The sequence below is a fragment of the Balearica regulorum genome, chromosome 25 (genome assembly GCF_011004875.1).
Source record: "Balearica regulorum gibbericeps isolate bBalReg1 chromosome 25, bBalReg1.pri, whole genome shotgun sequence".
In the NCBI taxonomy this organism is placed as follows: Eukaryota; Metazoa; Chordata; class Aves; order Gruiformes; family Gruidae; genus Balearica; species Balearica regulorum.
In genome coordinates, this window is record NC_046208.1 from 6,000,470 (window position 1) to 6,024,615 (window position 24,146).

Here is a 24,146-nt window from a genome sequence, read left to right on the forward strand (position 1 = left end):
TGGAGGGGCTGCATCATCGCAAGGTGCTTAGCCAATATTGGCAGTGATTAAGTATATTTGCAAGAGCCCACACTGACTTCTCCAAGGGCTGGAAGCACCCAGCCTTGCTGGAGAATTGGGGTTTTTTTTGTTTTGTTTTGGTTTTTTAGCAGCCAATGCTTCAAGGGTAGATACTAAAAAAATCTGGGTTGTGCGATTCATCGAGGGGATGGCACTCCTGGGGTGTAGTTTTTCATCGTAGTATGGAAAGCTACAGCACCATGGTGTCTGGGTGATACCCTAGCTGGATCAAACCCTCTGGATGATAACTAGGATCCCCCTTGCAGACATGCCCATCTTGTCTCCCCCCTTCCCTGCAGTTTCACTTCCTTTATCAGCAAAACTTTATCATAAAACCCTGCGTGTGCAGTCTGTGTAAGGAGCACTCGGGTGATCACCATAAAAGGGGTTGATCATTTACTGGAAACATAAACAGCCTTGGACTCCCAAAGCACCTTTGGGCTCAATTGTTAGCCAAAATGGGGGTGATTTCCATCGTGCCCCACATGGCTGCACAGCATCCTGGGGAAGGCAAAAACCAGGCTGAAAATGTTGGTTTCTTCTCCAGCAACGTGCAGGCTCTGGCTGCGGAGAAGCCTCCGTGGGATGTGGGGAGGCAGCCGTCAGGCAAGATCCTCTCGCTGGACAGGCAAGGGGCCAAGAAAGTGCTGGAGATCTACGTCAGCCGCTCGCTGAGCTGCTGCGAAAACTCGCTAATGGCCAAAAAAACGCTTCAGAAGAGAGCCGGACGCCGAGGGAGGAAGGCAGATGGGCTGCAACGGTCGAAAAGTGACTTCTGCGAGTATTTGTGTGGCAAACCTGGCCCCAAGAAGGACCAGGAGGAGGGACCCAAAGTACCGGACCTGGATGAGGCTCTGGATGATGAGAGCAAAGCTCCCGGGGAGGTCCCTAAAGAGGAGCCGGAGCCCAAGAGGAAAAGCACAAAAAACTCTTCCCAGGGCAAAACCCAACGCACCTGGTTCAAAAGTTTCTTAAATTTCCTCATCAAGAAGAGCCCTGAGGAGCAGAAGGAAAATGCAGAGCAAAAAGCAAAGGAAAAAGATGCCAAAGCTCTTCATAGCTCCAAACCAGAAGGGAGTAAAAGACCCAGAGGGGACTTGAGCACATCCCCACCGCTGGGCAGAGCCCTGAAGAAGAGACCCAGCCTCAAGAAGGTTTTCTCCTTCAAGAAGCATGCGGAGGAGGAGTGGGGAGAGGCAGCAGCTGGGGTGAGGACCAAGCGACCTGGCTGCCTTCCACTGCGGCACATCCAGGCACCGGCCACGCCAGGTGGGACCCCCACCACACCTATCCCAACCTTAACACAACCCTACGGCCAACGGGACCTCCATCGGGCATCATTTGGGAAAGCAAGAGTGCTTAGTGCTGGTTCCTAACCCTAAGTATCACCCTCCTGTTGCTTTCTGGGGTCTGGGATAGGTTTTGGGGGACTCTGATCTCAACCTGCTGCCCTAGAAAAGGGTCAGTCTGCCCGTTCTCTGAGCACACGTCATTGCTCTGACTCGTGAGGACAGCAAGTTACCCCAAGCACCATCCAGGCACAGGTTTTCCCCCTCTAGCAAAGGATGGATATGGTGGTTTCATTTAAATCTGCATTCAAGACCTGAGATTAAATCTTAAGCCACTCTAGGGCCAATGTTAAGCTGCTTTTGATTTGCTGCAGGGAAGGGTGCGGGTAGCACGGCAGCAGAGCCTGCGGGACACCTCCATCCCTGCCCCAGCCCTCCCTCTGGCAAAAAGCCAGCAAGGGGATTTCTGTGAAGCTTCAGTGGATTTGGGGCAAGTCACAGCCACTTGGTTATAGTTGAGAGAGCGCAGCCCCATCGTTCACCAGCGGTACACACTAACACAGGGTGGGCACAAGCATCACGTGGATGCAGTCACTACTGCAGCTGCTTTTCTTTTCACTGAATGGCCAAGAAAAAAAAAATCCTAATTTTTGGTTATATGTTTTTCTTCCAGCAGATGTGGAGCATGGTTACTATGCACAAGTCTCGGAAGAGATTGGGCTGATTGTGCAGGGCAGCGAGAGCCAGGGGAGCAGAGCGTGTGGCTGCAGGGAGCCGCCACAGCCGACCAGTGCTGATGGGGTTGGTGAGTGTTGCCATTGCGAGCACTTTGCTGCTGGCACATATAGAAAACACACGTGCATGATACTTGTCTCCATGCGGAGCCTGCATGGGACCTGTACTCTGCTTCAATCCTGACTCTCAGGGGCTCATGTGACTTGAACAGTCACGTGAAAACTTTGGGGGAGATTTTTATCATCAGGGCTTGATCTGGGGAGAGAGAAATTCAAAGGCAGGAGGGGGTTTTTGCTGGCTGAGGATACCAATGCACTTGGCAATCAGCTGAAATGGGTTTTAGAGGGATGGAGGTGGATGCACGTTGCTCAGGGAATTTTTCAGGGGGGGCTAAACAGGCAACACCGCCCCCTTGGAGCATCTGGGTGTGGGGCTTGCAGAAAGGGCTGGGGATAACGTGGGATCTCTCTCTGCAGACGAAGCCATCAGGAGAATTGTCGCCCTTCTCCAGAGTGCAGGAGATGAGCTGGACAGGCAGGTGAGAGGAGAGTGGCGGTGGGGTCGAGGGAATTTGGGCTAAGCTCTGTACTGCTGTAAAATACAGCAACTCCATCGATTTCCCCAGTGCGAGGAAATGCTCAGTAAAATCAAGGAAATGGCACCTTTGAATTCCCCGACTGGGTGTGATCATGGCTGGCTGGCTGACCTCCCTCAACCACAATCCCAGTGTGGAGTGAAAGCATCAACGCAACAACACACAGAGTTATTCACTCATAATGTGTGTATTCACTTGCTTCTTAACCAGGTGAAAGAAGACGCACGGCTACGGATGTTCTTCAAAGACATGTCCTACAGCTCCTTCAAGAACTTGGCTGATGCCTATGTCCACAAGGAAATGACGGCCAGCAGACCCGACATCAACCCCCAAGAGATCCAGTTTGCCTTCACGGTGCACCTCACGGCTAAGGTGGCGGGCATCTGCAACCAGGCAGTGAACAGGATCATGGGCTTCGGCACCCGCTACCTGGAAGATTCATTTGCACCCTTGTCCTACAGCAAAATTCTGCAGGTGAGGAGGAGGACTGAGTCTGGGGCTGAGCTTCCAGCAGCAATTAGGGCAACCGGTGTAATTTTAGGGTGATCGACAGACCTGGGTAGCAGTCATGCTGGCTTGTGCTGGGGGGGCACGACTGGGTGCTGGATCTTGCCCCGTGCTGTTGGAGCTGCCTTTGTCTTTCTCCAACGTAAGCGTGGCCTGCGCAAGAAGGACTTGCTTTGCTCCCTGCCCGCTGCATCTCTGCAGCTGGGAGACACCCCGTAGTGCACGTCATTGCTGCAACCTGGTGTAACCACAGCTTTCCTCAGGGAGAACTTCCTCCTGAAGCCATCTAGAAAACCAATAGCACCAGCTCAGTTTGGGAAGGGGGCTCACAAATGTTTTCTTGTCTCAGCAGAACAAAGAAAAGTTCAGCACAGACATCTGTGAGAGCCCAGACTGACATCGGCTTCTCCAAAGGGCCTGTGGTGCTCAGGAACCCAAGGATGCGGATTTACTGATGGGGGGGACAGTCCCTGTTGGTGACCTGGATGTAGGGTGATTTTCTGAGCTGTGGATTTAAAATCTTCTAAGGAAAACTACAGCAATAGCCAGAGCAACATGAAATGCTCAAAACCCACCTGGCTGGGGACAAAGAGTCTAAATCAAACAAAGCCTAAATTTTGGAGATTGCTCTGTATTTGTGTTTTAGCTCCCACCAAGTGCATATGTTGAACCTCATGGTTTCTTTGTGTTTGTGTATGTGTATTTATTTACCTGCTTTTCTATACATATCTGTAAATGTACAACATAATTTTTGTAGCTTCTGCTGTCGGCCAAGCATCCAGTTCAGGAAAAAAAAATTAAAACTCAAATAAATAGGCCAGACTTGTCTAATGGGTGATGCGTATGGCCGTTACACATGGATTTGCTTTGCTACAGCTGTTGTGGGCTGCCCCTTTCAAGCCAGATGCAAAATGGCACAAAGGGAGTCTTACAGCAGCTACACAGTGCGGTCCTGCTATTTTTTTACTATTTATAGCCTTCCTTTCCAGCAGAAGGAGATTTATTAGCCAAAGCAGCTTGATCTGACACCAAGAACTGGGTAAAGCTTGTTCCCGAGCGGTGCAGGAGCTGCCCTTGCTGTCGCTCCCTCGAGGACAGAGGGGATTTACGGCTGCTGGGGTCTCACCTAGGAGGCCTAAGAAGCTGTGAAATGTCAAAGCGATTAAACCCTAATCCCTGGGAATGTTCCCAGCCAATCTTTGCCCAGACCCCTAAGTAGGGCTGTAGATTAAGGCAGCTTGGGGCCAGGGGGGATTGCCAGTGCTCAGTGTGGTAGCACCAGCAGGACCATCTCCCTTGCCAGGGCTGGACCTAGTCTGGGGTGAAGGGGACAAAATTTTGGGGCTTACAGCATGCAAGAGGTGGAATGATCTGGAGGATTGAAGGTAATGATGGTGGCAAACAAACCTGTGGGTCTGGGTCAGTGCCACGGTGGGGTGACAGCCCCTCAGGGCCCACCGGTGACAGCCCGTGTCTGCTCAGGACCTCCAGGATCTGATCTTTTCAGTCCTTTTAAAACCCAAAGTAAAACAAAGTGGGGAAGAGGACCCCTTGTAGGAAGGAAGCAGCGCTTCCGCACACAATCATCCCATTTGTGAAGCCTTTAAGGAAATGTTTGCTAGAGATGCAGAGTGTTGAATCACTGGCTGCCAAAGAGCCCCAAGGATGGGGGATGAAATGCAGGGGCTCGGTCTAATTTAGCCCAGGGTAACTAGGACTGTGAAAAATACCAAATCCCCCTCCTAGATCCTGCCTGGTGATGCCAGCAACAAGCACGGTGCCAGCATCATGTTTCCTCTTGGCCGGGAACCAAGCTGGGAGACTTTTACTGCAGGAGAAACTGAACTGCTCTCACCTGTTTGTGACTGTCATGATGTTCCTGTCCCCTGCCCAGGGGACCGTGCTGGGGCTGTGACCAGAGCAGGGTGAGCTGGGGTTGCGGACATGGTGGGGACCTGGTGGGAGGATCACGCAATGCCCCTATTTGTTTTACATCTGAGCTCATGCAGTGCCAGGTGTGGGTTGGGATTTGCATGGAGCAGAAAAGGGTTTTGTCTCCTTGCTGACTTCCTGGAGGACATCATCTTCCCTGGGCATGTGGGACGCACCTGCCAGGCAAAACACCTGTGAGAAAAACAACTCATGTCTCCTATTCCCCCCTCCTGTACATTTCCTGACATGACGGCTGAACCAAATATCCTCCTTCTGGGGTTGCTGGACCTTTTCCCACTCATCGGGGCAGCGGTGCCAGAGAAACAAGGAGCAAAACCTGCACAGCCCCTTGCACGAGGGGCTCCTGGTCCCAAATAACCCAACCCAAAGCAGGATGCTGCTCCAGCCCGGCGTGGTGGGATGAGGTTGGGAGCAGCCACAGCTGCCTTTAGTGCAGCACCCCAGGGCTGGTGGCTCTTGGAGTCCAGGTCCCTTCTCGTGAGCGACTCTGACATCTTGACTTAAACTCTTAGTTATAAAATTGAGACCCTGATTGCCTGTGGCCACTGAAGACATTAAGAAGGTATTAAAGAAGGGCAAGCTATTAGCCTAAGGGTTTTGATCAGGTTCCAACTCTTGGTATTAACTTCATCCTTCCCTAAACGCTCTGCCGTGGCTTCAAGCAATCTCCTCATCCAAAAATCCCTGGGATCGTGGACACCAACCATCTGGGCACTGACCTGCCCGGGCAGAAAGCAGCCCCGTGCCCCCCACAGGCCCCTGCCCACCTGGAGCTCAATGCGAGCCGGGGAGCCTTCTCCTGACAGCATCTCAGGCTGCTTCTGGGATCCTGCGTCTCCAAAGCCATTAGTCCCCTGCTAATCCTGCTTTGTCGAGCGCCAGGTGGGGGAGGGCAGCTTAGAAAATCAGCCTGGCACTTAATGAGCCAATTAATGCAAAATTCGCTGTCACTAAGAGGATGATGACAAGGTTTCATCTCACGGGAGCATGGCGCTGGGCCAGGGAGGATGCTGTCCCCAGGGATGCTGTCCCGAGGCCTCGGTGTTTGCCGTGGGACAGGGTGCAGGGCAGGTTTTGCATGCCCCCCCTGCCTTGAGAAGCCCCCTGTAACTCATTGCAGGGCAGGGAATTGGTGGGAAATGCTGTGATGTGGTTGTGCACCCCCTTGGCCAGCAGACCCCCCAGGAGTGTCCCCAAAGCCCAGCTCTTCCTGGGCTTGAGGATCCCAAGGGGACTCCAGGGGGTACTCTGAGCATGCTGTGAAGTCCTCGCAGGTCTGAGCCGCTGGCTTTTAGGATGCTGCCCTCCCCTTGCCGGGTCAGATGTCTCCTGTCCTTCCCTGCGCATGGACGCTCGTCCTCTTGTCCGTCCTGCCTTGCTTCCCCTGCCCCTCTCCTGGGGCTGGCCCTGCCTCGGCGTGGGGCTGTGCCCTCTGCCGGGCTTTCTCCTTCTTAGGGACCTTCTTGCATTCACTGTGCACCTCCCCGGGGAGCTACTCACTTGTCTTCTTGCAGAGATAACAGCTTCTTCATGGCAACTGCACGGTCCTTCATCATCTGGCTCTGGGAACGGAAAATTCCATTTAATATGTTACTTTGTGGCAGCTGCAAGGGAAGAAACTATTACAACATGCCCAAAAGAGAGCCTGGGGGCAGGGAACATTTCCCAGCTCAGCAGTGTTCGCAGTCACAAGGTGCTCCTGGAGCTCCCCATTTTGTAGCAACTCAAGCTCCTATTGGGGAAACCGTCCTCGTGCCATGCACCGGGTGGAGGAGCATGTTCCCGCAGGTCCCATGGGATTGTTTACACCTTTCCTGAAGTTTGGCAGCTGGGGCTGGGCTCGACCGAAGAGGTGGAAGTGCTGAGCAAAGCAGGAGCATGCTACGCCTCTTCCATGTAGTGCCTGTTGAATTCCCTGGGGGCCTGACACACATAATTGGCAGAGTTAATGCACAGAGAACACAAGCAATTTCTTCCAGTGTGCAAACACTCATGACCTTCCGACATGGACAAATATGTCCAAATATGTATTTGGACAACATAAGTGACACAGTATTTAGTAATATTTAATAAATACATCTGTTTAAAGTGACATTTATTCAGTATCTTGGCAGCAGCATTAGGTTATTAAGGCTGAAAAGACACAAGAAATGTACTGAATTTCTCCCAATTTTTTTAACTATCACCCAGCCAATGAAGACAGCTGGAGGGCAGTTTGATTTTGGTTCAGTAACCCCAGATTTGGGGAACACAGTGCCGGTACAGGCAACCTTCTGGGGCCTTATAAAGCACAGTGCTGGAAGGGAAGTGAAAAGCGAATCCGGCTCCTTGTTTTTTCCTTCCAAAGGATATCCAAGAATCAGGCAAGGACAAACCCCTTCCAGTAGGGAGCAAATATAAGCAGTATTTCCAAATCTAACTCAGTGTAATGCACTGCATCCACCCCTTGTGTAACACCCTCTGGCTTTAAGTGTCTTATACAAGGCTTTACTCACTCAGTACTGAGCTGTTCCTAAGACAGGATTGACGGAGAATCCTATTTAGGAAAACACCCTTGATGAAGAAAGCATGAAGCAAAGAGGAAATTTTGCATGGACGTTTCCAAGAGTGACGGCATGGTAAAGCAGGGACCATCACTGTGAGGGCTTCCGGGGCACTTCGCTTGGTATAAAAGAGGAGCCTTGATTCAGCCCTGAGCATCTGAGCTGGCTGTGGTTGAGGATTACAAGAGCTGTTTTGATCAGGGGAAAAAATCTGTTTTTAGCATGGGCAGCAATTAAAATAGCTTGTGAATCTAAACACCTCGGGGAGCTGTCATAAAAGAAGGCAGAAAATCCATCTTCTGGACTCCACTGCTGCCAGAGATGAGCCTGGAGAAAGCAGAGGAGACAAGAGCTTGAGGTTCACTTGGTGAAAAAGGACAACCTGAGACACCGTGCCAGATACGCCCATTTGATCTCGAGATGGCTGAGGAGGATCTCCGGGGTTCGAGCACCCCTTTCTCACTCTCCTTTTCGGGCAGTGGCTTTCTCGCCCTGTACCAGGTTGGGGTAGTGCAGTCCCTCCTGGAGCTGGCTCCTGAACTCCTCAAGTCTGCATGTAAGGTCTACGGGTCATCTGCTGGTTCGATCATCGCCGCTGCCGTGGTGTGTGGCATCAGCCTTGGTAAGACAATTATTGTCTAGATTTCCTTACCACAGATTTTTTTTTTTTTAATTTCAAAATAGAAATAGAGGAGCTGATGCCTTAAAGCACCAGTGGGGATGTGATACTGGTGTAACTCGTATCACTCACAAGGCACAGAAGAAATCTGCAGATGTTGCCACTTTCGGCAGCCACCCGGGAACAATTTTGGATAGTGTAAGCTGAAAAAGCTGGTTATAGCTGTCTGAATGTTATCATCTCAGATGGTAAGGTAGATACTGCATGGGTAAATCTGGGCGTACCTGTATTTTATTGGCTCATTTCCCTGCTCCTGCTGAAGGAGCAGATCTCCTTCTCTTCTGCTACAAGGTCTGATGCTGAGATGCATCCCAAAGCAAGTCAATGCGGCCATGGTGGGCGGATATGCCCAAGTAAACCCCCTTGTCCCCTATGGATCCGGTCCCTTGGCATCTGTAGCTACCAAGGGACATGAGTGGCAGTCACATAGGTATCTATAGCACTGACAGCCCTGTCTGCATGTTGCTTTGGGTTATCCCACTCAACTTTCCCAGCATAAGGGAAGATGTGATGCGATTCCCATTTCCAGGTAGCGGAACACCTCTGAACCTCTTTAGACAATGTGGAAATGGGCCCCACTAGCAATAAGATCATCTATGTGTAGAATTAATTCAGAGCAGTTAATCCACTTTTAATAATCACATCCTCCCATATTTCCAATTAGTGTCCATGTGTAAACAAGTGTACACAAGACTTAAGTCTTTGAAGGCTGATCCAACCCCACTTCAAGCACTGGGGACATTTAGGAGGAGCGGGGGTTTTAGGGTCCAAACCTCTGGTGGATGCTAGAGCCACTCTGCTGGAGCTAAAAATAATTCAAAACTTTGGCAAATATGTTTAGACAAAGCAGAATGGAATCTTTCTGCCCACATGGGGATGAACTCCTCTACAAATCAGCAAGGGCCCCAAAACTTTCCTCTCTGATTCCTCATGCTGGATGGAGCTGGGGCTGTCCAGCAGATATAAATCAGTTTGGTAACTGTTCTTGCTGTGGGCATCAGCACTGAAATGTGGGTCTGCTTCACCAGGGGTGCTTAGGCACCATCCACTTAGAGGTGCTGAGATGATCTTGCGCCCAAAACATCTTCCCCGGGGGAAGAAAAGACCTTTTGGGCAGTAATGATTCTGGTTGGATTTCTAATAAGGAAAATGAATGTGGTACAAACTCTGTCAAACTCCCATTAGGGAGGACTGGGGCAAAAAGAGGGATAGAAGTGTGTTTGGCTCCTGGTGGGGTGTCCCATGGGGTGGCTGCAGTCGTGTACCCAGCCCCTGCCCTGACCTGGCTCTCTGAGCCAGGCTGTCCTCTGCTACCCCACAGGTCACCTCCTGGGCATAGGCTTGTCACCACCACGCTGGTGCAGGCAGGGACAGCCACAGCATTGCATGCCAGGGTCATCCCTTGCTTGCCCAGAGTCAAAGCCCCGTCCAGAGCCAAAGCCCCAAAGCTGGGGTCAGCTCTCCCTTCTACCCAGAAGCTCGTGGGCAGTTTTCCCAGTTTTCCCCCACTTCCAGGACACACAGCAACCTGACAGCTGCCCGCGGGTGCATCACCTGCCTGGGGTGTCTCCATCTCTTTTGGCATCCTCAAGGACCCTGCGTGAACCCGCCAAGCACTAATCATCACGCCACATGGCCTGAATATCCGCTCAAACATTTATAACCCCTCTTAATACCTGTGTTGCTCCATTTGCCTTTGAGACACTCCATCTAATCCATCTGTGTGTCCGTGCATTTAAAGCAATCTCACGGGACAGCCCCAAAACCTTTTTCCCTAAAAGACCATGGTGCTAATGCAAGCCTGTGGCTTCGTGCTGCTGTAGGGTCGCTGGGAGCCCACCTGGGCATGAGGACAGCTCTTTGCAGCATTGGGGAGCAGAACAAGCTTTTTGCTACAAGAGTTTAACCTCCCAAGGCGCATTATTCTCCCAAGCGAGCTCATTTCAGCAAAGGGACCAAGCTCCCTCCCTGAGATCAGGGTAACCGTGGGGTTTGCTGCATCCCTTTTCTCCCCCATCACCGCGCAACCTTTAAAATCCGGTGTCTCATGAGCCCTTGGCCGGGGCTCTGCAGCTCGGCTCCTTTGATCCAGCTTCTGAGACGTGCAGATGCATGTAATGACTATTAACACCGGCTGGGAGGTCACCAGGGGAGCCCAGATGAACCGGGAGTCCCAGCACAATGGAGCCAGGGTGCCTGGCTTGCAGGAAAGCCCTAAGCAGTCCCAGCCCCTCCATGAAGCCTGGGGCTGCCCATGTGCAAAATCGGAGGTGGAAGGCAGGAACGTGTTGTGCAAGTCACATTGGCACCGACAACTCCGTGTCTGCACCTGCATCCCCTTCCTGGGGCTCTTTGGAGCCTTTCCCGAATCCCTGGCCAGGCACTTCTTCAGCACCCATCTCCGGTGCAGACGACGATTTTACTAGTGGGGTTGCGCTCAGCAATACGTTGTCCTTTGAGGACATCATGGGGGTGATCTCCCCCTTTCTGTCCTGCCACAATGTCCCCCATTGTAGCAGCAGTATCATCCTGGGGTCATGCACAGGGGCTGCAAGACGCTTTATTTGTGAGGAGTGTTAAAATAGGATTAAAAATATAATGGTTAGGGAAGCAAGGATATTGACTTTCTATCTTTCCTCCTCACTGCTCTGTCAGATGACCTAAAGGAATTTTTCTTTGCCATGGCAAAAGAAGTCAGGAAAACCATCCTGGGCCCTCTCTCTCCCAAGTGCAGCTTGCTGGCCAATATCAAGACTGTTTTGCAGCGGATGCTACCAGAGGACTCCTACCAGCTGGCTTCAGGGCGGCTGCACATCTCGCTGACACGGGTGATGGATGGCCAGAACGTCATGGCCTCTGAGTTCAACTCAAAGGAGGAGCTCATCCAGGTAAAGGCACCTTCCTCTGATGCCGTAGGAAGATCTCTGCCTACTGCTTGGGGTGGAGGTACCTAAGTGTTGATCACTTCAACAGCACTGTTTTCTACCCAAGATGGGGACAGTGTCAGGAAGCCCTGCCAGAGTTGTGGTCCCACCACAGTGAGCTCCATCAGGCTTGGATGGAAGCAGGAAGATGTTGTTAGGTCCAGAGCCAGCTGGGAATAAATCATGCTAAAAAAGCAGAGGTTTTGTTTTCAGCCTCAAAAAGCTGATGCTGGCATGTTGGCCAGCTCTAATAAGTGCTAATGACTCTTTGCAAAGAGCTGTGTTAATGCTAACATGACCTCAGCTTTCTGGACAGGTCTCTCCTCGGCCAAGTCCCATTGGCAGTAATTTTCCTCGTTGCCTCAGCACTTTCCTGGGAGCTGGACAAAGCGTCTGTGCTGCCAAACAACAAGCAGCTGATTAACCAGTAAATTAGCTGCTGGGGAAAGAATCGCAGGGTAAAACCCTAACAAAGCTGACCATCAGGTTGTGGGTTTGCTTGTCGCAGGGAGACAGTAGAGGATGGCAAGTCCATGGAGATGTAGGAGTTCACCCCGCGGTGCCTGCCCCAGGTCAACCCAGGAGCCCAGGATGCTCATTCCCAGCTGATGAGATTGGTGGAAAATAGTTGCAAGCAATTCAGCAATGGCTTTACCATTGATAAATCTCAACAGAATGAAAATGCATTGCGAGGATGTCTTGGTTTTGTCCAAAAACCTGCAAATACAAAAAATGACCCCAAAGCTTCACCTTGCCACCATCAAAGGGCAATGTTTGGACAGTGATATATAGATATACAACACTTATATTGCTGGCAGCTATAAAAATAAAAAATGAAGTGCTATGTCCTTCTCAAGAGAAGTGTTTCAACTTTAATGAAATGAGATGTTTTGCCCTTCTTGAAACCTTTCTTCTCGACACAGTCAAGTGCAAAGTCCAGGTGGTACCGACATCCTGGCTCCATACAATTTGTCAAGCCTGAATTCACAGGCACCCAGTCAACAGCTTTTGTCCAGGAGAACTTTGACAGGAACATTTACTTCTGCAATCCATCTCCTCCCCCAGGCTCTGCTCTGCAGCTGCTTTCTTCCTATCTACTGTGGATTCATCCCTCCATCCTACCGAGGTGTGGTGAGTGTTATTTCCAATAAAACATATGCTCCCAGCAGTATGTTCTTGGGTTTGAAATTCACATTCCCTTGAGTAGAGAGTGATATATATGTTAGGCTCTTCTTTAGTTAATGGAGGATGATAAAGCCTTTTAGCTTGTTCTTCATCACATCCTAAGATGATAGCTGGGTGGAATTGCCATCTGGAGAGCCCTCTCCTATGGACAGAGCCTGGATGACTAGATCTTGCCTTGCAGATCTCCAAAGTAAGATGAGAGGACGCCCACACTCGGGACTTTGACACACAATCCAGTTATCCTGGGCAGTATCTGTCTGCAGTGCAGATGTCTCCATGAGCTCAGGTGCAGACTTGCATGGCTGAAACATCAAGTTTGTGGGAGGATCCTCCCCCAACCGTGTGCATATTCATACTCTGTGAAACACTGCAGTGAAGTCAAGAAATTTGGGCTGGCTTGTTGCTAACCCTCAGTGAAGGAGGAGCAGGGCAGTGTGGTGGTGAAGCATGGGCAGACGGACCACAGAGCTCATGCATCATGACCTGCTTGTGTGTCAAAGCTCACAAAGCCACGATACCAGATTTGCAGCTGGAACAGAGCTAGGATCCTGCCTTGACTCTTGTTGGTCTGCACTGATTGAGCCTATTTAGTCCTCAGATGTCTGCACCTGGCTGTCAGGTCAGATCTCCAGCTTACCCAGGACTGCAGGGCTTGCCCACAAAGTTTGCAGGACGCAGAGCTTGGCGCCGTTGCTGCATGAGGCTCCTCTGCACTGTTATTTCACGAGCATTTAATTTGATGAGCTGCAGTTCTTGCAACCTCAAATCCCACTAAGGTGGGTGGTAAATTCAGATTCCTTTTGGAATACAGTGAACAACATTTTCCTTGCCCAGTGAGTAATCCTCCAGGGATTTGCAGGCAATTATTAAATGCAGGAGCCCTACTGCTTGAGCTCAGGACTTGAAATCCATACGACTCTGTAAATTCAGTGATGTTTGGCTAAGGACTGCCAAAACAATTTTACAAAGCTTTGTGAATTAAAATAATTCTATTTTAATAACTGCTGTGGATTACAGAACATGGTTGAGGAGCTGGCTGGGTGCCACGGGCAGGGCAGCAGAAGGAGCTGGCAAAGGATAAAGAGAAAGTGGGAAGGGAGGACTATCTGGGACTGGCTCAAGGCAGGAGGTACTGCCTTTGCAGCTGCTTGCTTTCCTCTTGGTGACCCTGCCCTTGCACGCCGTAGCAATTCTCAAAGCAAACCCTCCCTCTGCTCTTCCCTCTCAGCGATACATTGATGGAGGATTCACTGGCCTGCAGCCCGTTTCCAGCTTGGAGGAAGCCGTGATCACTGTGTCCCCATTCACTGGAGAGCTCGATATCTGTCCACGGGATTGTCCTGCTATCTTCTTCTGTTTCCAGATCTTCAATGGCAGCATCCAGATCTCAATAGAAAACCTCTGCAGGATTAGTTATGCTCTCTTTCCACCTAGCACCTTGGTAAGCCCACCAGGTCTTCTTCCCAGCTTTGTTTTGGTTAAAACAAATTAATGCTGGACCTGCCATCCCAAGCTTTAAGGTTCAGCTCAATCTCCATCGTTAATGAATCAGATTTCAAGGGCAGTGCATTTTTTTGGTGGACACTGCTGATGGGTGGACAGCTGGGGATGGCGTCCACCCTGGTTTGACAACCTGCAAAGGACCACCAAAGGGTGGTTGGAAAACAGACTGTGCTTGCTGCCTTCCCAAATGGGCCATCCCAACCCTCCACAGTCAAACAGCCTTGGACAGATCTTGTTGGTGCCTGGATGGAGAGCTCTTTAGTGACCTCAAGCATTTCTCCTTGCAGGTCTTGAATGACATTTTCTCCCAAGGGTACCAGGACACTGCCCTTTTCTTGTACAGGAACAGTAAGTGTTACCCCAAGACCTGAAGGGCAGCCCAGCAGTGTGACCCACTGCCCATCGGCATTGCATGGCCAATGCAATGGGCCCAATATCAGCCCTTTCTTTTTGTGCCTCACAGATGCTTTTGGCTTTAACTACTTCGACGGCAATTTCCGCTTCGCCAGCATGTGCGGGAAGAACGACTTTGCACAACCCAAGAGGACATTCACCGGCCTATTCAAAAGAGTACCACAGGGTCTGGCTCCTTGCTTCCTGCCAGGTAGAGGATTGGGGGACTGATCTTGGGTTTTGGGGGTGGCTGCTGCAGTCTTATATTTAAGTATTATATTGCAGTATTATATTTAAGGCATTATTGAGTTAGTTATTATAGCAAATATTTCTAGCTCTGCAGTAGCCATTCACAAAGAGGCTTTGTAAGAGCGGCTCAAGCTGGATTCTGGCCTGGGCTTCAGTACCTACAGGCTGAGCTGCAGCAAAAGTTGCTGGACAAGAGGAATTATTGCATTTATTGGGTTATTTCTGGTTACTAGTCTTTATTTACTTCTGTGTTGTCATTCATGGGCACAGGCTTGGCTCTCTGGAGGAAGGAGCAGATGACTGGACTGCAGGATCCACTGTCAAAGGTCCTGTTGCAGCCGTACAGGCTGCCAGCTTTTGTCAGAAAGGGGTAAGAACATCTCAACAGAGGCATCGAAGCTGAGAGTGATACAGAAACCAGGGGCTGTGCCTTCAGCAGTGGCAAGACAGCTGAAGGGACACGGTGCAAGATTAGCGCAAGGCATGCAGGCATCCCTTCAAGCCCAGTGTGGGGTGTGCAATGGGCTGTCGCATCCTTCCAACGGCAGCTCCACAGGGAACACACTGGGCAGTGCGGGCTAGTGGCAAGTCTCTCCTTTTCCATGGACCAGGGCAAGCTGATGCACATCTACTGGTTATGGAAAAGAGTATTACAGTGTGCATTTACCATTAGCACCTTCTGCCTATTGTTGCATTTACCGGTCATTAAAATCTGCCTGTTTATTTTGGTTTTGCAGGCTGAAGAAGCTGTGGGGGCTGCTGGAAGGTATGAGCACCGTGACAAAATGGTTCCAGAAGCTCCTCCAAACCATGGTGCCTGGTTTGCCTAAGAGAGCTGTGGTGAGCAGGTGAGGTGCTCAGGGGATGCAAACCCTCGGCAGAGGGAGGGCAGGGTGCAGAGCAGGGAAACCCCGGGGGACCTCACTGACGCTGACCACGGCTAAAAATTCCAAATCTGGGATACCTCACATTAAGAGTAGCTAATTTTTGTCCCCATTATATTATTTATTTAGTGACACCTGAAAGAAGCTATGAACTAGGTTAGTGCCACTTCTCTATGGCAACATACTCTTCTTCCAGAGCACTTACGTGCTGGGCTCTGTCCCAGCAGGACATCAGGCATGTTCACCAAGATCCTGAGAGGTGTTTTGGCACTAAACTCTCAAGGATTCAAGGCATTTAACTTGTCACACAGATAGTTTTTAAGCCATACCTCCCTAAAACCTGCTTGCAAGTTATTTCGTGTGCAGCTGGCGAAGAGACTCGCACAGAATGATGTCATACTGCAGGCAGCTACACAACCCCCGAGCCATGAAAAAGCCCATCAGTATCATCAAACGTCCCTGGGGCTACTTGTCCCTGTTCATCACCCTGACTCAACTAACTGCCAGCTTGTTCCCTTAGGTAACCATCCTGGATGTGCCCTGGGGGTCTCTGATGCCACACGGTTCTGCTGCCCCAGGAAGTGGTGGGTGTCACCGTAGCTCAATTCACACAGCGGCATGGCTGCTGGTATTTTATGGAGTTTTTTGGGAGTGTTTTTTTGGTTTTTTTGGTTTTTTTTTCACTTGGGGAAACCGGCTGATTTTGTTTCCAGTGCTGCTGCCTCAGCCTCCCTGCCCAGGCCTGACCTGCTTTAACATGATGGCCGAATATGCACAGGGGAGATGGACCATGTTTACTCGCATGCATGTACAGCCCAGCCGCCAGTTTCCCCAGCCACTGCACTTGCTGATCACCAGCAGCATCCCTCCCCCTGATTTAATGCAGATTAAAGGGCAGGCATTTGCCAGGAAATGTCACATTTTGAGTGTTTGCCTCCCACTCAAAAACTTTCAGAGAGATTCATCAAACAGAAAACAGGGAGAGGGAAAAGCCTTAGGGAGCATCACGCTGGGCAGGAACTGATTTTATCCAGTTTCCTGAAGTTATTTTACCAATTACCTATTCTTCAGCTTCATACACCCTCGGAGGCTTGCTTCTCCTGCCCATGGAGGTAGGCACACATTTGGAACCCTCAGAATTTGCAGCTGTGGAGAAGGATAGAAAAACTTAAAGATTAACCTCCTCCTACTTCAAAGAACCACAGTCTTGCAGACTGCATCTCCTATTGCACTGAGAGAGCTGACATTTCACAAATATATTAGTTCTTTTCATGCAATTTTCTGTAACTCGCTGCTACAAACAGTGTACGGTCCGGGCAAACACACCTCACGTTGCTGGTCTGTATGTAGAATTGGCAGCGCTCTTAATCATCCCAAATACATTTTGCACATCAGAGGCTGATGGATTGGCTCTACCCCAACTGAGTCTCCCCTGTTTGTTGGTTCCCAATGGGCAACAAACAGATCACAACGGCACAGGCTGTTTATTTGAATAAACAGCTTGTTTAATTGCACAAAGGGAAATGATACAGTGGGAAGTTACATCCCAAGTGCCCTGGAGATTGCAGGCATGAATGTGAGGAACAGCTGAAGGCTGCAGTGATGTAAACAGATTCAAAGTTAACTATGAATGCTCAGTGAAAGACAAATATTTATGTTCTATCTCTGGTTGAAATCAATGACCTGGAAATATTTTCTCTGCAATGAGCTACCTAAAAGAAACCTGGATGCTTATTTGCATCGGATCCATCAAAACTTCCTCCTGTCTTCCTTCCATCCTGGATGGATTTACATCTCAACCCCTGCAGCCAAAGCTGGGCTGCTCAAAACCTGCTCGTGAACTGTGACTATGTTCCTGCCACAGATCAAAGTAGAGAGGGCACAGAGACACCCACCGCTCCCTGGGCAGGAGCGGGGACAGTCCACTCGTCATTTGCTTTTGCTCATAGTGCACTTCTGCTTTCCCTCCCAGGCTCTGCAACAGCTCTTCTACCAGGGTCCTGGTCCTCCTAGCAAGCACCACCACCTCCAGGCAGGATAGAGCCATTTGAGTCAGTCTCAGGCAGTTTCACTATCCTTATTCAAATGGCAATTAAAATCCCCAAAAGAAAATTCTCATATAGGAATTGGACATCCAAATCCACTAAATTTGTCTGCAAATCTCAGCCACAAACAGGAGCACTACATGGCATAGTGCTTGATCATAAAAAGTTAGTAAAACTTTGAGAACTTTAGAAAAAAACAGCCTACAAGAACACCCAAACCAAAACTGTCACAGCATAGAGCCCTCCTGCTCCAAACCTGCAGAGATGTGCAAGATAGAAGTATTTAATGACTCATCATTCAAATCAGCTGTCTTTTGCTCTATTAATTCCCCACCTTTTCAAGCAAGCACATGTGATGCTGTCTCCTCTGCATGAGCTGGGAGCTAATGGCAAAAGGAGGCTTTGCCAGAGGCAAAATTTGGCATCTCTTTGAATTACCCCTTTGAGCTTGTTTCACCTCTAGGGAAGCAAGCTGGGAAACCTGGCTGCACCCAGTTCAGACCAGCTGCAACAGAAACTGTCTTCAGCTGAAATGCCTGCTTTAAAGGTGGGTCACAGGAACCACCTAGGGTCTTTGGGGGGATAGAGGGAGTGCTGTGGCCCTGCCTGTGCTGGTGACATTGCTGCCACAGCGTGCTCTTCAGTGCAGCTCAGTGCCTGTCTGCAGCCTGGGTTGCAAGTGGCTCTTTCTCTCTTTAAAAGATGAACTGAGGCCAAAGGGAACAGCGGGGTCAAAAATGTTCTTCTGTGGCTGGCATTATCCTAAAGGGAGTAAAACCACATTGGTCAATCTGACAGACACTTCTGGCAGTTCTTGTGAGACAAACTGCATCCAAATACCTGACCAGGGCTGCTTCCCTCCCTGCTGTTTTCTGCAGCGTAATGGGATAAGCAGGTTTTGATATCCTTAAATACTGGCCCCATACCACTGTCTTGTTGCTTGTCCTGGTCTGCATCGAACTCAGAGACATGAAGCTTGAGGTGGATGGGATGAGAGTCTGGAGACAACCCAAGTCAGCAAGAGCTTTCTCTCCCACTGCAGATTTAGTGAGAAGGGGAGTCCTGGGGCCTGAGCCACGCAACCGAGTCAAACAAAACCAAGTGTATCCAGTCCTGCCTGTGCCTCTGGCCTGTTGGCTGCAGATGCTTTATGCCAGGTTCTGCTTCTAGTCTAGATATTAAGGAGGGTGCAACTCATTGTTCAGTTGTCCTGGTGGGCACATGGATAAAAATGCAAACGCTTGTGGTTAATCTGGTAATCCAGCCTGAGCCTTGCTGGTGTGTTCTTTGGAGATACTCTGACTTATTTGGGAAAATGGGTGCAAGCTGTGTGCAGGTTTATACCCTTGCTTATTTGGTAAAACCAATCATATTACAGTATTGTGCAGATAAACATTAAAATAGCCTTTTCCTGGCCTAGATCATCAGGGCTTTTCCTTCCCACACCTGAAAATTCTGACGTACTTCTCCCCTAGAGACTGAGAGCCCTGACTTACCTCTTGGTTGCTCTCTGGCCTAACAAATGGGTATTGAGTCCTTCCACAGGTGACCTTAGGTTGGTGAAAAATGTTGCAGCCCAGCTGCAAACCAGAGACCACGAGACTCCTGATAGCCCAGAGCCTGCCCAATCTCCAAAGAAACCTGGTTCCTACTATGTTGCTTTCAAAAGCTCCACATAGTTCAGACTGATCGAGCCTTTAAAAAAAACAAGCATGAAAACAAACTGTACAGCCTAACTTTGTGTCCTGCATTTCTACAGTGGGCCTCTTCCCATAGGTAGCATTGTTTTATTTTCAATGGAAATGTTTTCTTTGTTTTTATTTTATGTTTTCCAAGCTTTTATTTTTAGATCTGGAATGGTAACAGTCCTGTTCCTTTCCCTTTATATTCCTCATTTGGTGTATCCTCGTAGATACAGCAGAACAATGTTCGGGTCTTTTTTTCACCATTTATTTATGTGGCAACATTTTAAACCATCATCATGTTGGAAAAGCGGTGTAATTTTTCCTAAGCTGACAAATTCTGAAATGTTGAAAGACTCAGAAAGAAAAAGAAAATAAATAATAAAATTGAAAGAAATGTTGCACTGCAGCACATACTTCTTCGTATTCCACTAGTAACAATAAGACAAACTAGAATCTGAAATGCTGCAGGTTCCCTGGTTTTCCATGTCAAAACTGAAATTGGAGAGGACATTATTTTGCATAGGATTGCAGAAAACTAGAAGTTTGGATTTAACCTGCCTTATGTTGCTTAAAAACTATACAGGTAGAGGTTTACCTGCAGCTCTAATAAGCTTTTCTTGCACTTAAGTATTTACACATGGCTGCACACCAGAGTAATTAAGTAGAAATTTTGATTTGATGGGCTCAGCAAACCCAGCTGTAACAGCAAGACACTGCTCCTTCCCTCACCCTTAATGAAATGATGTGTGGGCAGAACCTGTTACCACCTTGCAAGGTGAGTAAATGGCTTTCTTCATAGAAAGAGCTGTTTCTCCAAAGAGAAGCCACAGCCTAAGTCCTCAAACCTCACCCAAAACAAGTTCAGCGTGAGGCTTCGCTCATAACCACTGACCCAAGAGGGAACTCTCTCCCGTCCCTGATGTTCTCACCTATTCGAGACTGCAAAAACCCAGCCAGCCTCTTTTGATAGTGAGAGCCCTGGGCAAGTGTCACTTAGCTAATGAAAACTGTTGGAGTAAAGGAAGTGCCTCTACCTTTCTGATGGTGGAGAAGGTGGTGTGAGGCTTCCTCTTCCACTTCATCAGCTGCCCAGCTGCTCTCTGGATTCTCTTTGGTGACATCCTCAGGGTCTGTGGCTCTGAAGCGAAATACTCTTGTTTCTAGCTTCCAGTGCAGGGTCCCTTCACCCTTCTGACATGATTCATTGGTCAATGGAAGCATAAAGTCCTCATCAAGGTAATTTATACCAAATTCACCTGGTGGGAAGAGAATCCAGCTCTCTCTGCTTGTTGCTCAGCTACCAGGTCTCCAGCAATGTGAGGCATGACCAGGGTTGACTGGAAAACAGGGGGACTGATGACCACAGTCCATGGCTAATCTGGGTTTCTGGGGCAGGGATCACCAAACATTGCCGCTTTGCGCATCAGTGTGTTATCAGCCTAACACCACCGTCTAGGTCCTGGGGACCTGCATTCTCTGGAAAGCTCTACCATGCCCAGTGTGGCAGAGAAGAAGGGACCTAACACCATCAGAGGGGAAGGGGTGAACAGGGAGCTTCAGGAGAGGCCATAGAGAGGATGGGACTCAAGTAATCCTGGCAGTTCCAAGGCTGTAGGGATCTCTCTACCCTGGTCATTCTAGACGCACTCACAGCATCTCTTACCTTCTGTCAGCAAACCAACATCGTAGGAGGAAGCACCTGACCTACCTGCTCCTTACTCCCAATCACTTACTCAGTCTTTTTAAGAAGGAGACTGTGTCCTGGTAGCCATGGGTATAAAACTGGTCCAGAACCTGCAGGGGGGAGGTGGCAGTCAGGGCAGATGGGCCAGCTATAGGGGCCTCATGGCTCTGGGTACCTGTAGAAGCAGCTCACTTGATGTGTGGGAAGCTGAAAAATATACTGCAAGCGATGGATGTTTCTTTTTGATATCTGTAGAATACAATCAGAGAGTTGGAAAGTGAAGAAGGCAGCAGGGCCATCTTTGGGACAGATGTCATATTCGCCAGCGAAAGCAGACACGGTGATCGTGGTCCGGGACACGAAGTTGGCCTGCCACATGCTGAGTTCCCCATCAATGTAACGCTAGGAGAGAAAACAAGGAACCCTGAGTCTTCCTCTTTTCAGAGAGAAGAATGCTATGTCACACGTGCATTTATTTGGGGTTTCTTCCCCATCCAGCCCCAAACCAGACTGAGGTACTGGGGCTACAGAGGTTCCCTTCCAGGGAACAGCCCTGACCACAGCCCCATTTGCTCCAGGTCTACACCCACCACCCCTTCCCTTCCAGCTAAAAAATTATTCTTTAATGAAACCAGGGGAAAGTGCAGCAGAAAGGAGTTGAGCTAACCCCATGGACAGGCTGAGGGTGGATGCTTTGGTGAGAAGGTCAGTTCTGTCTGCAGTGAGGTCAGATTGTGGGGCACCCAGGTTCAGTTCTTCCCTCTGCAGACACTGTGTGATCACAGCACCAAGCAAATTTGGTGGCAAACACAGGTATAAACATGTTTAGTGCCACCACTGGAGAAAGGACAAAGGCTAGATGGACCCTTGACCTGACCTGGGACAGGGTTTCCAGACCACAAGGTTACTCACCACCCCACAGTACATAGGAGGTAAAAGTCCAAAATACAGAGGGATAAAGCAGCTGCAGACCAAGGCCTGTGGATGAGATGTAAAGCACGGAGGTGAGCAGAGAACCACAAAAACCTGTTGCCTTTGGGAATGGTGGCTCATCTGTGAATCACAGAATCCCAGACTGGTCGGGGTTGGAAGGGACCTCTGGAGATCATTGAGTCCAACCCCCCTGCTAGAGCAGGATCACTTAGAGCAGGTTGCACATGACTGCATCCAGGTGGGTTTTGAATATCTCCAGCAAAGGAAAATGCCAAAATGGGGACCCACAGCTGGTTTATTGGGCACCACTCGCTACTGTGGACCAGACCGTGTCTGATATCCGTGGCCAGCGTTGGAGTAGTAGTAATCTGTGAAATGCCTCATTTTTCTCCCTGCATACTCAGGCCCTGTAGATAACTCAGCCAGCAACCAAAAGGGCTGGGTTTTTTATTATTTTTAGCTTGTGACCCTGTCTGGGTTCAGAGGGTAGCAAGGATAGAAATCACGGCACGGACTGCTGCGTGGCTGCACGGAGAGGCAGTAAAGCTCACGCAGCTCCTTCCCTCACAGGGTGGCAGTGGCTGCTCTCACCTGAATGAGGTCCTCCCTCGAGGCAAACTCTGAAACCACCACGCTTCTCCAGTCATGCAGACGGGTGAGGATAACGTGCAGCTTTCCAGATACCAGCTGATGGGCGTTCTCAGGCAGGTGTTTGTTTAATACATTCTTTAAGATTCTAAGGACTTTTCCTCCAGGAAGATGCCCCCAGAAAGAGGTTTTCAGAGCATTGAAGAAGGACAGCTTCATGTCATCTAAAGCAAAGCAAAACAATCATTCCACATCCCTTATATTATTATTTACGTACTTTCTAGGCTGCACTTCCACCTCGTAAACGCTCATAAAGAACCATTATTTTCATTAGAGCTGAAGCTCTCATGCATGTATCCAGTTTTTCCAAGGACCTTCAATACTGCAGGAAGCAGAAGTATTTTGATTTATTTTCCCATTTCCTCCATAAGACATCTTTAAAAGTCTTTGAGATGTGGGAGAAAATTGACAGGAAGCCTTTGCATACCATTTCCTGCTGTTGGTTCTGCATCTGCTCCCTAATGTATTTCTCAGCTCTGTGACTACAACTCTCTCTTTACTTCATGCAACAGCAATGCTGATCTTCTCCATATTCAGTATTTTCTTTCCCCTCTGTGTTTTGGGAATCTACCAACAACCCCAAATGCCTTCTTAGGGAGGGCACTTCCATTTCTTATGAAAGATATGCTTACCATTATTCAAATTAATAAGATGCAATGACTTATTTAATAACTATATATAGCCTATTTTCTCTGTGCTGGTTAATTTACCAGTGTTTTCCACTGTTAAAGAAGTCAACGAAGTAAAATTCTGAGGAATCAATCTCTGATTAAGGATAACTGCTAAAAAAGTGATCTTTTGCAACACCAAAACTTCCAGACATTTGATCTCTTAGACACAGAATAAATGAAAGAGCATAGCCCTTACCTATATCACACTCACACAGTGCAACTGTAGCTACAACTGATCCTGAAGATGCCCCATAGATCTTGGATGCAGATTTCAGTATGTCAGGCGACAATTCCCGCAAAGCAGCTAGCACTCCAGCTTCATATGATAGCAAGAAACTGCACCCTCTGAACAGTATAGAGAAAGGTCTTCCCTCATTTCCATTTATCTTCATCACCTCTGCTAACACCAAGCACTCAAGCCACAAGAAAGCAGCTGCCCAGGACAGGTTCAGAGGTTTTTTCTACAGCCAGCCAATACTTAGCTGTAGCTGTTCCCAGCTTGCTTCTGTTTCTGTCCATGCTCTTGCTGTCTTTTATCTGTTTGACATAAATCTCTAAGCCAAACATCCAATGAAACAACAGCAGTGGGCAGAAGTGGATGACATGATGTCTTAATACCTAAGGCCACTTATTAAAATAAAATGACTACACTGCAATATGTTCCTAAGGTGTGCACTTAGCTGCTGAAGCTCCAGGCGATGTGGAGGGCTACATGTGATGCTGATGTGTTGGGGAAGCAGCCCAGGGGTGGTCAGCAGAGCCCTCCAGAGAGAAAAGCTGCTTTCCCAAGCTGGTGGATTGCTTTAGTGGCACCCTGAGGTTCCAGCCCAAGTTTCCAGCCTCTTGGGAGGTAAGAAACAGCAAATATTCCTTGGTATACAAGAGTCTTGCAAGATGCTGCTCAAAACTGTCTTGCCCCATTTGTAACAGGTTACCAAACCTCATCCCAGGGAGTGGAGAAGGTGACTGGATTATTAAAGA

The 24,146-nt window shown here is 49.1% G+C and overlaps 3 protein-coding genes across 5 annotated transcripts; 2 read left to right on the plus strand and 1 right to left on the minus strand.

The window, feature by feature from the left end:
• Positions 1 to 518: 518 nt before the first annotated feature.
• On the plus strand, positions 519 to 3,994 carry LOC104640225 (uncharacterized). Its single transcript, XM_075775574.1, has 5 exons — positions 519 to 1,329; positions 2,023 to 2,154; positions 2,561 to 2,622; positions 2,890 to 3,153; positions 3,539 to 3,994. Exons 1-5 carry the CDS (start codon positions 519 to 521, stop codon positions 3,581 to 3,583), a joined length of 1,314 nt encoding a protein of 437 aa, XP_075631689.1. The 3' UTR covers positions 3,584 to 3,994.
• A 3,843-nt stretch (positions 3,995 to 7,837) lies between these two features.
• On the plus strand, positions 7,838 to 19,613 carry PNPLA1 (patatin like domain 1, omega-hydroxyceramide transacylase). The gene is made up of 9 exons (XM_075775949.1): positions 7,838 to 8,304; positions 11,017 to 11,249; positions 12,351 to 12,416; positions 13,699 to 13,911; positions 14,261 to 14,321; positions 14,437 to 14,577; positions 14,886 to 14,985; positions 15,353 to 15,463; positions 16,020 to 19,613. Exons 1-9 carry the CDS (start codon positions 8,103 to 8,105, stop codon positions 16,021 to 16,023), a joined length of 1,131 nt encoding a protein of 376 aa, XP_075632064.1. The 5' UTR covers positions 7,838 to 8,102; the 3' UTR covers positions 16,024 to 19,613.
• Positions 13,441 to 23,691, minus strand: LOC104640222 (omega-hydroxyceramide transacylase-like). Of its 3 annotated transcripts, none has more exons than XM_075775952.1 (8): positions 23,377 to 23,691; positions 22,438 to 22,658; positions 21,826 to 21,891; positions 21,106 to 21,315; positions 20,963 to 21,023; positions 20,264 to 20,485; positions 16,560 to 16,645; positions 13,441 to 15,243 (listed from the first exon to the last, which is right to left on the minus strand). In XM_075775952.1, the coding sequence occupies exons 1-7, from the start codon at positions 23,555 to 23,557 to the stop codon at positions 16,560 to 16,562; spliced, it is 1,047 nt and encodes a 348-aa protein (XP_075632067.1). In that variant the 5' UTR covers positions 23,558 to 23,691; the 3' UTR covers positions 13,441 to 15,243. The 3 variants fall into 3 exon arrangements, with proteins under 3 accessions (XP_075632067.1, XP_075632065.1, XP_075632066.1); XM_075775950.1 differs by having other exon boundaries at positions 23,362 to 23,691; XM_075775951.1 differs by having other exon boundaries at positions 15,125 to 15,246; positions 23,362 to 23,691.
• Between the last annotated feature and the right edge of the window lie 455 nt (positions 23,692 to 24,146).

Coding starts and splice junctions, on each gene's coding strand:
- LOC104640222 (XM_075775950.1), bottom strand. CDS start 23,557: ATGAAGATAAATGGAAATGAGGGAAGACCTTTCTCTATACTGTTCAGA. Junction 22,659..23,361: donor ACTGTGTGAGTGTGATATAG/GTAAGGGCTATG, acceptor GCTTTGCTTTAG/ATGACATGAAGCTGTCCTTC. Junction 20,486..20,962: donor CTCCTTCTTAAAAAGACTGA/GTAAGTGATTGG, acceptor TCTTCCCACCAG/GTGAATTTGGTATAAATTAC.
- LOC104640225 (XM_075775574.1), top strand. CDS start 519: ATGGGGGTGATTTCCATCGTGCCCCACATGGCTGCACAGCATCCTGGG. Junction 2,155..2,560: donor GACCAGTGCTGATGGGGTTG/GTGAGTGTTGCC, acceptor CTCTCTCTGCAG/ACGAAGCCATCAGGAGAATT. Junction 3,154..3,538: donor CCTACAGCAAAATTCTGCAG/GTGAGGAGGAGG, acceptor TTGTCTCAGCAG/AACAAAGAAAAGTTCAGCAC.
- PNPLA1 (XM_075775949.1), top strand. CDS start 8,103: ATGGCTGAGGAGGATCTCCGGGGTTCGAGCACCCCTTTCTCACTCTCC. Junction 13,912..14,260: donor TCTTTCCACCTAGCACCTTG/GTAAGCCCACCA, acceptor TTCTCCTTGCAG/GTCTTGAATGACATTTTCTC. Junction 14,322..14,436: donor CCTTTTCTTGTACAGGAACA/GTAAGTGTTACC, acceptor TGTGCCTCACAG/ATGCTTTTGGCTTTAACTAC.